The sequence below is a fragment of the Pleurodeles waltl genome, chromosome 3_1 (assembly GCF_031143425.1).
Source record: "Pleurodeles waltl isolate 20211129_DDA chromosome 3_1, aPleWal1.hap1.20221129, whole genome shotgun sequence".
In the NCBI taxonomy this organism is placed as follows: Eukaryota; Metazoa; Chordata; class Amphibia; order Caudata; family Salamandridae; genus Pleurodeles; species Pleurodeles waltl.
This window is the reverse complement of record NC_090440.1, coordinates 93,910,009-93,925,290: the sequence shown is the minus strand read 5'-3', so window position 1 is coordinate 93,925,290 and position 15,282 is coordinate 93,910,009. Positions and strand designations below refer to the sequence as shown.

Below are 15,282 nucleotides of genomic sequence, written 5' to 3'. Positions count from 1 at the left end.
ACTTTTGAGCAAACCTTCCTGTTTAGAAAAAAAAAAAAGAAAAAAAAAAAAGCTGACTGGTGGACTTTGTCCGATGCTCTTATCACCCGCTGCCCCTCGCTGAACTTTTTTGTTTCACCCCTTTCAGTATGTAATATGCCTCCTTCTCACTGTTAGGTGGTCTCCACATGTTTAAATGAATGACCAGTCCTAAAGTTACTAATCTGCATGATAATCTACCATGACTAAGTTTACACCTAATCAATAATTTCCCTACCAACACTGGATCCCAATTTTTTTTTTGTTGTACATGTACTTGGCAATTCTCCAACTCGTTTTAACCTCTCTATGCATCCCCTCCTAATACTGATAAAATACTTCGATTTCTTCATTATGTCCTATGCCAGGTGTCTACAACCAGTTGATCACAAGCAACCAGTATCTTGCAGATTCCTTTGGAGTATTTTGCAGCCTTGAGTTTATTAGGTTTCGCCTGCACAGTGCGCACTTGCATGCTGTGCATGCAAATGTTTTGTGTTTCTCAAAAAAAAAAAAATCTTAAAAGGATTTAGAACCCGCCTAATACTTACCTGAACTTACCATTGGTCCATTCCATTGTTGCTCAAATTTACTTGCTCCTTATTGGCCAGCACGTTGTGCTCATCCTTGTCTGCATTCACTTCCTGCTCTGCCAGTTCTCCACCTCTTCTTTTGGTGTCACGTGGAGCTTTGACCAAGTACTCCTTCCAGTCACTCGCATTGGCTGCTGAGTGTCCTTCCTCTAACTACACACTCGCCAGGTACTATTTATTTCAGTTCCTAACAGCCACTACACCACTGACAGTGCCAAGCCAGTACGGCGACCCTATGAGCCGCTTCGTCATCTTTACTGTGTGCAAAATCCTCCCCTGCCTTTTCCGCTTCCCAATTCTTGGGTTGGAGGACTGGAGCTGCTCTAGGGGGGGTCGTGCAGCATTACCCGCCTTGCTGCTGCCCGGTACTTGTGATTGCAGACTGGAGCCGTCCCAGGAGATTGTGCAGCAGTCCCTGCCTTGTTTTTTTTTTTTTGTAAATGTTTTTTTTTGCTTTTCTTTCCCTGTCATTTTTCTTTGTTGTTCTTTGCCCATTATCGGTTCCTCCTCATGATTGTGGGTTTCTTCTAATTGACGTTGTGGCTTTGACATGCTGGAAGACAAACTGAAGTTTTATTTTCTTTCGATTTGAGTTGTTAGCTTGTGGGTGGGTACACTACCATGTGAGTACCCGATGAATAGGGGGGGGTTTGAGGGGGGAATGGAAGGGGTGGGCTTCCTTATGCACTATGTTAAAAGCAACTTGGGTGAGGAAAGCTTAGCTTTAGGTGGGTGGCAAAGGCCGTGTTGGCTGCTCTCGCTTCTGCCAGTAATAGGATTGTCATAGTTATGCTAATTGCCTAGTACTGTTTCTTCTGCATGAATCTGTAGCAAAATGTGTGCATATGTAGAAAGTGTGCTTGTTGAAAGTGCATTTCATCCAAATTGGTAAAGATATGTTCAGAAGCTGGTTACAGACGTGAGTAGTCAATGGGTAGCAGTAGCCAGTGTTTGCTTCCCACACACGGGCAGTCATGTTCTGCTGCTCCAGGTATTCCTATTCTTGGAGTGTAAAGAAGCTTACATTTCTCCGTTGACTAAGCCAACAGATTTTGAATAGGTGAAACCTATTGGCTTTGCCAATGCTTGTTACATGAGCACAGTATCCATAAATAACTGTTACATTTTCTGTTTTTAAAGTTAAGGAAGGCTGTGTTTATTTTAAGTTATTATCAGGCTGGCGAGAGCAGGCCCTAATGAAGTGAAGTGCTCGGCTCAGTTTTATGACCCAAGGTGGGGCAGAAGTGAAGCACTGAAGCACTGAGCTATTTAGCTCTGATATAAAAGCCCTCGCCAACTCAATATTTGAGCATGAGAACAAAATGTTCATTTTAATTTTCTCCCATTTTAAATCAAAAGTTACCCGTTTGTAAATGCCACGCTGTAGGGTATCTTGCTGCCATTGGCCAGTAGACATGGTGCCATATTCATAACTGAAAAATACACCTATTTTTGTAAATTACAGTAATTTATAGTGCGGAATTTTTTTCCATATTTTGAACATTTTTGCAGAACATTTTTCTGCACTTTAAATTATTCTCATTTAAAAAAGGGTAGTTTCTGTTGTACATGTAACAGTGCCACACATGGTGTTTGGTATGTCCTGTGCCACAGGTACATACGACACAGGCTCTGTCACCCATACACATAACTCCCATTAAAAACACACATGTTCATACATCCCCACAGACCACACTCTCAAGGATGCACATGGCATCCCTCTCATAGTCCCCCTAGTGAAAGTATTTTGTTTAAATCATTGTATCTGGTTCTATGGACATTAGGCTTAAAGTTGGTGAACCTAGGTGTGAGAGTGTCTGGTAACAATGTGCAAGTTGTTTAGACTTCAGTAGTTCATAATTTTCAGTGATCAGAAATAGCTCTTACTGGAGAAAAAGTCTTAGACGCCTGACCTATGCTGACACCCAAATTCTTGTATCCATTCAGGGGTTTTGGATGACATTCAGTGGAGCTTGAGAGCATGCCTGTCCACTCTTTCCTCTGAGTCAATACTCCTTTAAATATAGTATGAAAACATGGAACTGCTCATTTTTTTTTTTGGTGCTCCCTCTAACCCCCCACACACTTTACAAGACATCTCTGTGATAGCCACCTGATCTTAGCCTCCCTCCTAATCGTACATCATCTGCTAGAAATCTTGGCATCGTCTTTGATATCAACCTTAGTATACTCTCAAATTAACAAGCTTACGGCCACTTGTTTTTGGCCAATTTGCCTTTTGAGAAAGATTGTTACTCTACTTCCAACTTCCCATTATAAAACAGTGGCCCAGCCAGTCCTTTGCTTTCGCTTGAACTACTGTTATTCATTGTATCCGGGCTCCCTGTGTTCCCTCTTATGTCTTCAGCCTATCCAAAATGCTACAGCGTTGCTCATCTTGAGTCTGCGTACTTGCACCTCCACTTCTCTTCTTCTGAAAACACTACACTGTTTTCTGGCAGGCAAAGCATTCTACTCCAAGCTCTCTGCATCTGTCATCACACTTTATCAACAAGGATCTGTTTATCTGCCTCAGCGTCTGCATGCTCTTCAGCCCGGTTGCTCTCTTGACTCATCATGCAAGAACTTGATGCACGCCAGTACAATCACCTGTGCATGCTTGTGTGGACTATCTTTAGAGCACTTGGAAGTTAAATACTGACATTTACTCTCAAAAGAAACATCTTTATTTACCAACTACTTGACTTTTGAGAAGGCTATTGAAACCTGGCTTTTCCCATGATTACTGCTCTCTTATATCTGGATCTTTTCTTGTGAGCATCAGGGCATCCTCTGCACTGTATTTGTGTACTAAACACGTGTTTGATTCAAACCATGACAGACTAACTTGTATACTACAGGAAAAAGTGAGGAACTATCACCCAATACACACCTGGGCCTACTCAACACCAACAATATTGGTGTTGCTTGCTGTTGGAATGAACAATATTTACTATTGCAATTCAGTTTGTTTTTGTTTTACTGTACATGAGATTGCACCGTTCCAAGTTCTGTACAATAAATCAATACAAAACATTGAAAAAGACATGTAACAGTAGTTTTTATACAAACCATGTTGGTCAGCCCTCCAAAACAATGTGAACAAAATGTGTGTCAAGGAACAGAACCAGACCTGCACAGCAGTCCAACTCCTATTCTGGCTAGAGATGCATCTAGACCACAGGAAAGAACGGATGTCCCCAAAACATCTAACGTAAGAATCTGACCGCTGTCCACTCCATCTTAAATACATTAAGTCATATTATAGGGGCCATATGATTTTTTTGTTTTGTTTCTTGAATGATGCAGCTTTAAAAGTGTCTAGGATAAGCCAACCATCCCTAGAGAAACCAATCAATCCAAAAATCACCTGTTAACCGAACTATCACCAAGACGGACAATGCTGTACTCTGCACCAGATAGCCATGGCAGGAACAACCAGACAAGGAAACCAAAAACTTTGGTGCCCAACAGAGAAAGGTGGAACTGACTAAACCTGCAGCCCAAAAGGAACAGACACAAAATAGAACAGTCATAAGGCAAATGTTCTGATGCCTTATGGCATCTGGTGAGATTCATGAGTTGAGGAACCTGTTGATAATGTGTCCATCAGGCACCTCGTTACTAAAAAGGTAAGTAGCTTATTTGATAGCCTTATTACTTTTTTTATAACAACTGTACACAATCCAGCACATTTACTAGAAAAAAGAAATATGTGCATTACCCTTTTGAAAAAAGTGCTGTTTTAGGTTACGTAGGAGACATTTGTACTGCATGCACTCTGCAAACTGGCAGGCACTGTTGTGTGAATGTGTGTTAGTTCCTTCCAAATGTGGCTTGAGGGTGCCATAGAAGACTAATTTGCTTTGTGATTTGCATTTGTTATTTATGCATTGTTTTATCAATGGTATAATTTGATGAGGTTCTTTGTTAGATGAGTGTGAGGCATTTAGCAACTTGTGGATGGATGGTCTTGGTGCTTGGTGTGTAAGAAATAAGCGCTATATCAAGTGTTCTTGGCCCCTGGTCGTGCCTGTTGCACGTCAGGTGAGTGGGAGTGAGGTAGCTTTTCTCAGGAGTGCCTTTGGGTGTGTTAATAAGTTGAATGTCTGTTAATATGCTCTTTTTTAGGACCGTATTTTATGCATCATGCTGCATAGTGCCATTGTGAGCATGGTGGTGGTCACATAAGTAGTATGTGTTGTGTGCTGTACGTACGCACAGTGTTTTAAATAACCTGTTCTGTTTGATGTTGTGGTTGTAAGGTGGTACCCAACTAAAGCTGCACAATGTTGCTGTGTTTGGGTGTGCGTATAATGTTCTGTCCTGTTGAGTGGCTTTGTGTTCCTTAATGTGGAGTGTTCTGGGCTCCAAAATAGCTAGCTATTGCTATAAAGCTATATCTGCTGTATGGTATATGAAGGCAGTGGTGGATATCTGTGTTGGTTGTATGTGATTTGTAGAAAAATGGTCGTAAAGAAACTCTTTTAAATAAATTTTCTCCTGTTCTCACAATTCTTTCCGAATCTGCGCCATTCCCAGGATGCCCTTCTGCATCTGGTTAATTCCCTTTAGTCCAAACAGTCCCTGCGGCCGCTTCTCCACCACCGCAGATCTTTTGTCTTTTCGGAGTGAACCGCGAACCCTTTTTTCTTTTTTTGCTCATTCTTCCCCACTTTTCTTTCCTTTTATCCATCTTCCAATACCCAAGTCTCATCTTGCCCCTACCACTGATATATTTTCTCTTTACCCCTGTCATCTGTGCCTGCAGTATGCCTCTAGTCCCATCACTACCTCAGTCCCTCTATCCGTGCCTGTACCCTAGTACTGCTATTGAACCTGATGCTTCTACCCTAGTCTACTTTCTTGTACCTCTACCGCTATCATACCCAATGTACCTAGATCCTAATTCAGCTAACCCAGCCTCTGTCCTTGTATGACATCACCGGTCTATACCCTAGTGCCTGTAGTGTTACCTGTGTCTTAGTACTTCTACCAGAGCCTATTACATGAGGTCTCTTTTCCCCTCCACATCCCTTTTCAATTTATCTTTCTTGTTCCCTGCCTTCCTGTGTGGTTTTCTTGGCCATATTTCCCAATTGTCAGTGTATTTTTTATTTATTTTTATTTTTTTATTTTGTGGAACTTCTTTACGTTTTCAAGAAGGAAACTTTCTATCATTTTGAATATTTACCAAAATATTGACAAAAATTGCATTTCACCTGCCCGGGGTCATCAGGGCGGTGTTCCCTAGTCATGGTTTTGTCCATGACGACCTAGGCCCACCTCTGGTGTGTTCTGTCTGAGGTGCTTGGCTGGATGCTTAGGTGTCCCATGTGGGTGACACAGACATTGTCACTGAGTTACATGGCTTTCTCTGAGTAAAGAGACGGGGCATAACCTCTAATCACAGTAGTTTGTGGCTGTGGGGCTTCTGCTGAATCTTTGAGTAACACTTGTTTTTTGCTGTAATATGTAATGTATCGCAGTTCGTGGACTACAGTTTTTATTATAGCATTCCTACAACTATTGAGGCTGCAACAACAACCCCTGGCTCTGCTTGGACCCATTACAAGACACAGATGTATTACTATTAGAAAATGTTGGTATTGTAATGTTAATTAAAAAGTTTGATCTATTTTGCCTGTTTCTTTTCAGCACCCTCCTAGGCCTGTGTACCGGTCGGTATTCCTGCAAAAGGTGCAGTCTATCTGCAGCCATGTCTACTTTGATTACCTGGGCAACCTCATCGCCTTTGCTAACTTAATTTCCATCTGTGTAAGTATCATGGCGAAGATTGTTTCCCTGCCCTGATGTTACAATTTATTGGGTGTCTAAGGGGTATTGAGTCTCATGGCCCACAGGTGAACTCTGACCTAATGTGGATAAACCATGTGGTTGCTCTGGTTGGAAACAGGAATGGGTTTCATGTAGTCCTGCACACCCACTATTGTCATCCACTTTCCTGCTGTTACTTTGAAGGTCAAAGATCTAGGGGTGGGAAGTACTCTAGAATGATACTCTTGCTTTGGATTTCCAGGTAAAACTGTGATGAAATTACTAAATTGCCTCTCTCCTTCCTCCATAAAATAATTGAGTTTGCCTCCTCTTGTACTCTCCTGCTCTGATTCCCTCACCCTCATTCCCCACACCAATGACTTGGGCTCAGTTCTAGTTGATGTCTGTCTCAGCTTTTAGAATGGGCTCCACCTAGGTGTTGCAAAAACAAACGTGTCCGACTATAGAGCACCCACAATGCCGAAGTTAATAGGACTCCGGTTTGAGGAAAGAGGCCGCTGCTATCAAAGCTCTTAATTCATACATGCAAATGTGGGATTGTGCCCCCAAGTATTTGAAAGATAGGAGTGTTTCCTTGAACTTTTGCTTCAGCTAGGAAAATGTCATCTTGGATCAAACTTTTTATTTTATTTTAGCTGATACTAAAAAGAATTATTGCTGCACTTCTTCTTTTTATTCAAGATATTCTTCATTAGGATCTAAAGTATAAGCCCCTGGAGACATAATATTCGTTTTTTTTGTTTTTGTTTTTGTTTTTGTTTTTACAAACAAATAATCTAACATAGCAAACAGTGGGCCAGTAAAAGAAACAGTGGGATAGTCCGATGTTAACTGATAAGAAAACAAAAGGAATACTTAATTATACATTTAGTTAATGGGTAACCAAATGGTCAGATGAACTATACAATGTTTAGACGTACATTGGGCAACTGTACTTAAATATACGGCAAATTAAATGCAGTAGAACTATGTAAATGTATGTATATGTGTGTGTATTTAAGAATTGAACGGGGAATTCTACTCTTGTGTTCTTGTGGTGTTCCTTGATTGTGTACCAACCCCTCTGTTTAATGTTTTCTCTTAAAATACACTTACCCAATGTTTGCACACTTCACTGTCCCTTTAGCTTCGTCAAAACAGACACACTCAAATGTATCCATTTATATATATTTACAAATAACTGTACCCAGAACACATAGGGTTAACTGGTTGCACCATTGGTACAGAGCATGGTCACATCATTTGGAATCCTGTAATGTATTGAATTTCCTCCCAGACTACTTTATCAGGATAATTTCCTCCACTATTCAAAAACAGCTCAAAATTTCCCTTTTATGATATCCAGATAAGGCTGTTGCACTGTGGTACATAGACACTGCTTTTGGTGCGCTGTGTAAATATGCTGCACCCAATATTAATCTAATCGTACCTTGATTTGGTGGCCAAGTGGTTAGATAGTGGAATAAGAGGACACTCCATCTTTTGTGGGTGTGTACACATGCAGCTTCTTAGGCAGGACAATGCCCTTGCCTGAAGGACACCGAGAGGTGCCAGAAACTAGGGGTGAGGCAACATAAGGTATTACTGGTATGCTCCCCAGTGGGGGATGTTCTGATGGAATCATTAAATATTTTGCAGCGTACTAAACACTGTACAAGAACCAAGAATTTGTAAATAGCTCAGAGTTGAGCAGTGGGTGACATTGCATTAGATTGCAGGTGATGGGTGGAGGTCGTGCGAAGGTGAATTTCTGGACAAAAAGGTGCAACTTGTGTGATTCCGCCTCCCGGCTGACTAGTCAGCCAAAATGACGATACAATGTACAAGTGATCGTTGATTCCCAGGAAGCATTGGGATTCTTGGTGACTATTTCCCTTGTTTGGTAACAGTTCAGGTAACTCATTGATTGAATTGGTTACCATAGGCTATTAAAGACTAGCTCCTGCATTGGTAATCTGATCCTAGTGAACAAAGTTAATTCAGCTGAATCAGTTAAGATCACAAGATCTTTCAATCCTTCCTGCTGTAAAGATTTTGTATAAGAAGGCTGATGGAATGTGATGCAGGTGCATGAACTGGAGGAACTGGCACCTACTTCATCATCACTATAAAGACATCTTCTTCCTCTCCTACCTAGGCCCATCCACCCTGACTCCAGCTGTACATGATATTAGACTACCCAGACTGTACAATTGTATTTTTTCCTCTACCGCAGGTGGTGCTGGTTATAGACGCCGATAAGCCTGGGAGCGAGCGTGATGACTTCTTTTTGGGGGTAAGTGTGCTCTCTCTGTACCTGTCCATGATGACTTCTATTTGGGAATGAGTGTGCTCTGTCTGAACCGGTCCATGATGACTTCTTTTTGGGGGGTAAAAGTGCTCTGTCTGAACCTGTCTGTGCAACCTTTACCTCCTGTTTCATGCTAACCACCTTCTTTGTTTTAAACCCAAGGCTATCAACTGCTTCTTCATTGTTTACTATTGTCTGGAAATGGCACTGAAAATCTTCTCGCTGGGGTTCAAGAACTATGTGTCGTACCCAAGCAACATGTTTGATGGAGTGCTGACTATCATACTGGTGGTAGGTTCTTTTATCGTCTAATACCACAGACATGCAGTCATCCACACTGCAAGCATGCACATCTGATCTAGTATTTAGATATAGTTATTTCTGCTTGATGTGCAACATTGCCAGATTACCCCTTCCCATAGGCATGCAAATCTAACTCTGCCATCACGCGATCTCACAACTAAATCTTCTAATAGTGTCCATGGCTCTATTCACCAAAGAAGCATGTCTATAATTATCGTATGATACCTGGTTTATGCAAATTTAATTCTGGTCTCCGCACCTTTCACAAAGTTACCTACGTGATACTGTCCCATCACTGCATCTCATGAATATGTACAGCGAACAGTGTGCCATCACCTCGATCCATGAACATGCTTGTCTACCAGTGTGCTCATGCCTAGTCACCAGTAAACATGTCTAACACTGTGCCATTCATAAACATGCTATTCTACCTCTGTCATCACCCAGTCTATGAACATGCTTGTTGTTTGCAGCATCATGCCGTCCCACATGAACATGCATGTCTTCCATTGCTATGTGTTTTCCATCCCACCAGTAAACACGTTTCACACTGCGCCATTGCCCTGATCCATGAATGTGCTCTCCTTTCTGTGCCATCATGCCATCCGGCAGGTAATCACATCTAACGCTCTACTACTATCACCCAGTCCATGAACATGGGCTTCTAAGAGTGTTCCTCAGTGTCATAACCTGCACTGTACTCTAAAGGTTGACAACTGGTTGCTACCTGATTCCAGAAGCTTTGCCCTGGAGCAGTTTGGGGAAATGTTGGGGACATTTCAGGTTCACATCTGTTGCCTTTTATTACATCCACAACAGCTTGGCGAGTAGCAGACGTGGAGCAAGTAAAACTGAAGCTCGTATGCAAGCAGAATTCACAAGGACCTATTCAAGTGCATCTTAGAGATGTTCCGGCATCTCAAAAGTGACTCTTGTGTAGTTCCTTGGTGTGGTATTAGATGGTTAGTGTAAACCTGACTTGCTCCAGGCATCTCTTGCTTTGCTCTAGAAACAGACATTTATCTATATCGACAACCATGTTGCCTGATTTTTTTTTTCGTTTGCGTTTGTTGCTATTCTGATATAAACATGAAGACTGTGTTGGCCCGAGTCTGGAATTCTAGCTCTATTCTCCCTGTCATGTTCAAATGATGTAGGAATGGACTGGTGCTTAACTGTTCCCTTCCCCTTGTTTTCTCTTCTCTCCTCAACCCAACACCAGTTATACACTTTGTAAAGTATGGGTGCATTATGTTGCCTACTATGTGCCCCACATTTGATACTGCTCCTGTATACACAATGGTTGGTGCGCGCATCATTTTCATATGATCCCTAAATTCTCTACTCACTCTCCAAAATTGGATCATTCACCTGGTAATGAACCATAGCTGATAGATATTGTAAAATCATACTACGTTTTAGACTTTTTTCCACTGATAATCGCTGAAGCTTTTTCAAACATTACTTACTTCTGTCGCTTCTGTTTCCCTGTTTGAATGCTCTGACACATTGATTAATGGAGAGGATACACAATACCTTAGTATCTCTGACTTGCCTGCTTCTGTCGTTTAAAGGTCTTGGAGATTGCAACTATTGCGCTGTACAGTTTTCCTCATCCAGGCTGGTATGTACTTTCTATATATGGATGCATGTAACTGTGATCTAGCTATTTCTGCTTGATGTGGGCTTTGGCTTGTCAAGCATCCAAGGTTAATGTTTGTGTGTTTCCTGCAAGACGTTTTGTGGGTGCTGGTCGTGCTCTTCCATTGTGCTGTCTCATAGCTTATTTTGTATGTCAAAACCTGACCTACTAATCAATTTTTCTTTGTTCGAGTTGCAATTGTAGATTCCTGATGATGCATCAGTTTCTTTAGTTGCAATGTACTGAGTATGTCCTTACTTGGGGAAAATGGTGAGGAGTTGGATGTTGAATGAGTCGGAAAGTGTCGACTCAAATGTCAGAAGGTTAGAAAATGTCTGCATCCATGCTTCTCTGTGATCTTGAACCCATATCTCTGTGACCTGGAACCCGTACCCGCTTTGTGACCTGGAACCCGTACCCGCTTTGTGACCTGGAACCCGTACCCGCTTTGTGACCTGGAACCCGTACCCGCTTTGTGACCTGGAACCCGTACCCGCTTTGTGACCTGGAACCCGTACCCGCTTTGTGACCTGGAACCCGTACCCGCTTTGTGACCTGGAACCCGTACCCGCTTTGTGACCTGGAACCCGTACCCGCTTTGTGACCTGGAACCCGTACCCGCTTTGTGACCTGGAACCCGTACCCGCTTTGTGACCTGGAACCCGTACCCGCTTTGTGACCTGGAACCCGTACCCGCTTTGTGACCTGGAACCCGTACCCGCTCTGTGACCTGGAACCCATGCCCTCTCTGTGACCTGGAACCCATGCCCTCTCTGTGACCTGCAACCTAAGATTCTTCATGACCGAATGGGGGTGCAGGCCCAAATACACAGAGAGCAAAAAGTTCACCACTCTATTGTATCTGGCAGGGTCACTCTGAACTAACCGTCACCAATCCTCTGCTGCTAGGGAGACTGTCTAGAGCCCTAACCTGGGAAGCACAGATTTCGCAGGGGCAGTGCTCTCCCATCCATTGGGCGTGCAGCATGCTCCACTGACCTAGGGAGCAGTTGAAATTCTGCTAGTGAGAAGCCTCACTGACTGATGTAGTGATAGGGAGGCAAGACATAGGGGGTCATTCTGACCGTCCGCCAAGGTACCGCCGTCAGAACACCGCACAGCGGTCGAAAGACCACGGCGGTGATTCTGACATTTGCCCTGGGCTGGCGGGCGGCCGCCAAAAGACCGCCAGCCCAGGGCAAATCAACCTTCCCACTAGGATGCCGGCTCAGAATTGAGCCGGCGGAGTGGGAAGGTGCGACGGGTGCAGTTGCACCCGTCGCGTATTTCAGTGTCTGCTGGGCAGACACTGAAATACTTTTTGGGGCCCTCTTACGGGGGCCCCTGCCGTGCCCATGCCATTGGCCCCAGGGGCCCCGCAGCACCCCCTACCGCCATCCTGTTCATGGCGGGAGAGCCGCCATGAACAGGATGGCGGTAGGGGGTGTCAGAATCCCCATGGCGGCGGAGCGCGCTCCGCCGCCATGGAGGATTCAGACGGGCAGCGGAAAGTCGGCGGTACACCGCCGACTTTCCGTTTCTGGCCGCGGCTGAACCGCCGCGGTCAGAATGCCCAGCGGTGCACCGCCAGCCTGTTGGCGGTGCTACCGCCGACCTCCGCCATGGCGGTAATTACCGCCATGGTCAGAATGACCCCCATAGTCTAGACATGGGCAGGTGGGATCTGGGGTTGATTCTCTGCATACATTATGCAATACAGAATCTCCGGGGGTACCCAAGGGATGCTTCTGTCTAGGAGGGTTAGTGCTCCAATGATATCCATGCTTATTTTGATCCTGGGGTGGGATCAGCCCGAATCATGGTAGACTTCACTTGTTCACACATAGCTGAAACGGCATCTCGGTGGCTCGCTGACCTCCTGTCTAAAGGATCCTCCTCCTGGGGAAGTGTGCATTCCTTTTACAAGCCCTCTGCCTATTGGAGCAAGCAGTCCATTGTTCCTAGGGACTGGATAGTAACTCTGATGAGCATCCTGAGAGTATATTGAAGCACAGCTCGATACCATGTGCCTGAATGTATTTTATACCAGCTCGTCGCAGATGGTAGCTGTGTTCACGCACTGTCCTGCAAACCTGTAGCCCACCCCTGTGCTTCTGCCAGAGGCCTGAAAGGTATGTGGGTGCGGGGAGAGGACATCCCTGTTACTGCGGTTGGCTGCGCTCCACCATACTTCCTTGAAGACCTCTGCAAGTATGGCACCTCAGTGCATTAACCTGTTTTTTTATTTAAAAAAAAAAAATCCAATTACTTTTTTTTTTGTTGCTCTGCAAGTAAGAGGTGCTATTATTCGCTTCAGTGCTACTCATATTTTAACCATCCAGAATGAAAGTCCTAGTTGCAGCAGCCATGATTTATCTGTGCTCTTTTGTGAGGCACATACTTTAACCCACTGAGATATGCTTTTAGATAAGACATCCTGCACTATGATATCAGAAAATAAAACGATTGAAAATTAATTTGGAGGGGTCGTAAAGTGAATGATGTCACAATAGGTTTTTAAGCCCCAGGTGACGTCATCAAACAAACATTGTAGAGCACCTATTGTTGGCAGTTGTTAGAGATGTAGGACTGAGCAAAGAATTGTTCTTTTTCTATACAGGATTGCTTGTTTAAGGAAGTTACAACCATAATACAAATTTATCAGCTCCCTGAGGAGGGTAGAGTTTGTTTCGGGCTAGCCTGCTTTGTTCTCGGGCACTACGCTCTAAAAAGCTCCCTCGACTGACCAGTCTGCTCTGTCTGGTTGCTCTACTGTCATTCTTCCCAAACCCAATTTAGAACAAACATTTGCGAACCACCTAGTTTTAAGACATGATGCGGGCAATTTTTTGTTTTTACAATTTTTAGATAAAGCCTTGTGTAGTAGTGGACTCACTTACAGGCTGCACATTTTCCTTTGAAATAACCACTAAATTTGCATAGTCACGCAGTTTTACTGATAAAACTGTATGGCACACAAATGATGTATGGAAATCGGGTTTCAGTGAATAGTTTTCATGTGTGCATCACCAAGCAAAGTGCCTTGGTTTGTTTTGATCAGATTACAATTTGTTTCCATCTACGCTTCAGGATTACAAAAAAGTGCTTCATTTTTGCTTTCCTAATTGCTGAATGTGTACAATTCATTTACAGGTATTAAAATGTTGTTTTGTTCCAAAAAATGACATCCTACAGCCTTTCAGCTCACTCCCTGTACCCCAACAAGACTGTCACATAATTCACTTTACTTTTCTTTCTCTGACTGCAAAGTGAGAGGCGTTTGTAAACACCAGTCCCCATGTTTAAACATATAAACAGCAATTTCTCAGAAGGCATAGCCTGACATTTGACTTCTCTCTTTGAAGTGCAGCAAAGTGACAAGATAAATACAATATTTAAAGGCTTCTTTATTTATGGCTTGGACTTTTGTGATCCACCAAAAATCTGCTGGCGACCCTGCAGTGGGTTGTGACCCAGAGTTTGGGAAACTCTGCTCTACTGTGCTGTCGGTCAATTAGCCAAGGATTTGTAGAGCGTGGCTACTCACCCGTGAGGGTCTCAAGGCACTGGGGGAGGGAGGGGGAGTGGCTGTGGGTTAGTCGAAGAGCCAGGTCTTGAGGTCCTTCCTGAACTGTGACCGGGTGGGGGATTTCCTGAGGTGGGTGGGGAGGGTGTTCCAGGTCTTGGCGGCAATGTGGGAGAAGGATCTTCCTCCGGGTGTTTTCTTCCGAATGTGGGGGACGTTGGTGAGAGCCTGGTCGGCGGGGCGGAGCTGTCTGGCGGGAGTGTAGGAGAGTCTGTGGTTGAGGTAAGCTGGTCCGGCATCGTGTAGGATCTTGTAGGCGTGAGTCAGGAGCTTTAAGGTGATTCTCTTGGCGATGGGCAGCCAGTGTAGATCTCTCAGGAGGGTGGAGGTGTGGCTGTGTTGGGGGACGTTCATGATGAGACGGGTGGAGGTGTTCTGGATGCGCTGCAGTCTTTTTCGGGTCTAGGCAGTTGTTCCGGCATAGAGTGCTTTTCCGTAGTCAAGGTGGCTGCCGACGAGGGCCTAGGGGACTGTCCTTCTGGTTTCGGTTGGGATCTGTTTGTAGATCTTCCGAAGCATGTGCAGGGTGTGGAAGCATCCTGATGAGACGGCGTTCACCTGTTGGTTCATTGAGAGCGATGAGTCTAGGATGATGCCGAGGTTGTGGGCGTGGTTGGTGGGGGTTGGGGCGTTACCGAGGGCAGTGGGCCACCAGGAGTTGTTCTAGGTGGAGGGTGTGGAGCTGAGGATGAGGACTTCTGTCTTGTCCAAGTTCAGCTTGAGGCAGCTGTCTTATATCCAGGCGGCGACTGCCTTCATTCCTTCATGTAAGTTGTATCTTGGCAGTGGTAGGGTTGTTTGTGAGAGAGACGATCAGTTTGGTGTCGTCTGCGTAGAAGATGATGTTGAGTGCCTGGCTTCGGACGATGGCTGCCAGCGGACCATGTAGAGGTTGAAGAGGGTGGGGCTCAGCGAGGATCCTTTGGGGATGCCGCAGCTGATCTTGGTGGCTTCTGAGAGAAAGGGGAGGAGTCGGACCTTCTGAGCTCTACTGGTGAGGAACGAGGAAAGCCATTGTAGTGTTGAGTCTTGGATGCCAACGATCTGGAGT

At 44.3% G+C, this 15,282-nt stretch overlaps 1 protein-coding gene across 1 annotated transcript in view; it reads left to right on the top strand.

The window, feature by feature from the left end:
• TPCN2 (two pore segment channel 2) overlaps positions 1 to 15,282 on the top strand; it is a 235,845-nt gene that overhangs the window by 163,158 nt on the left and 57,405 nt on the right. The window contains exons 14-17 of the mRNA XM_069221908.1: positions 6,270 to 6,389; positions 8,626 to 8,685; positions 8,863 to 8,991; positions 10,578 to 10,627. Of these exons, the coding sequence (XP_069078009.1) occupies positions 6,270 to 6,389; positions 8,626 to 8,685; positions 8,863 to 8,991; positions 10,578 to 10,627 (359 nt within the window). The remainder of the gene's footprint in view (positions 1 to 6,269; positions 6,390 to 8,625; positions 8,686 to 8,862; positions 8,992 to 10,577; positions 10,628 to 15,282) is intronic.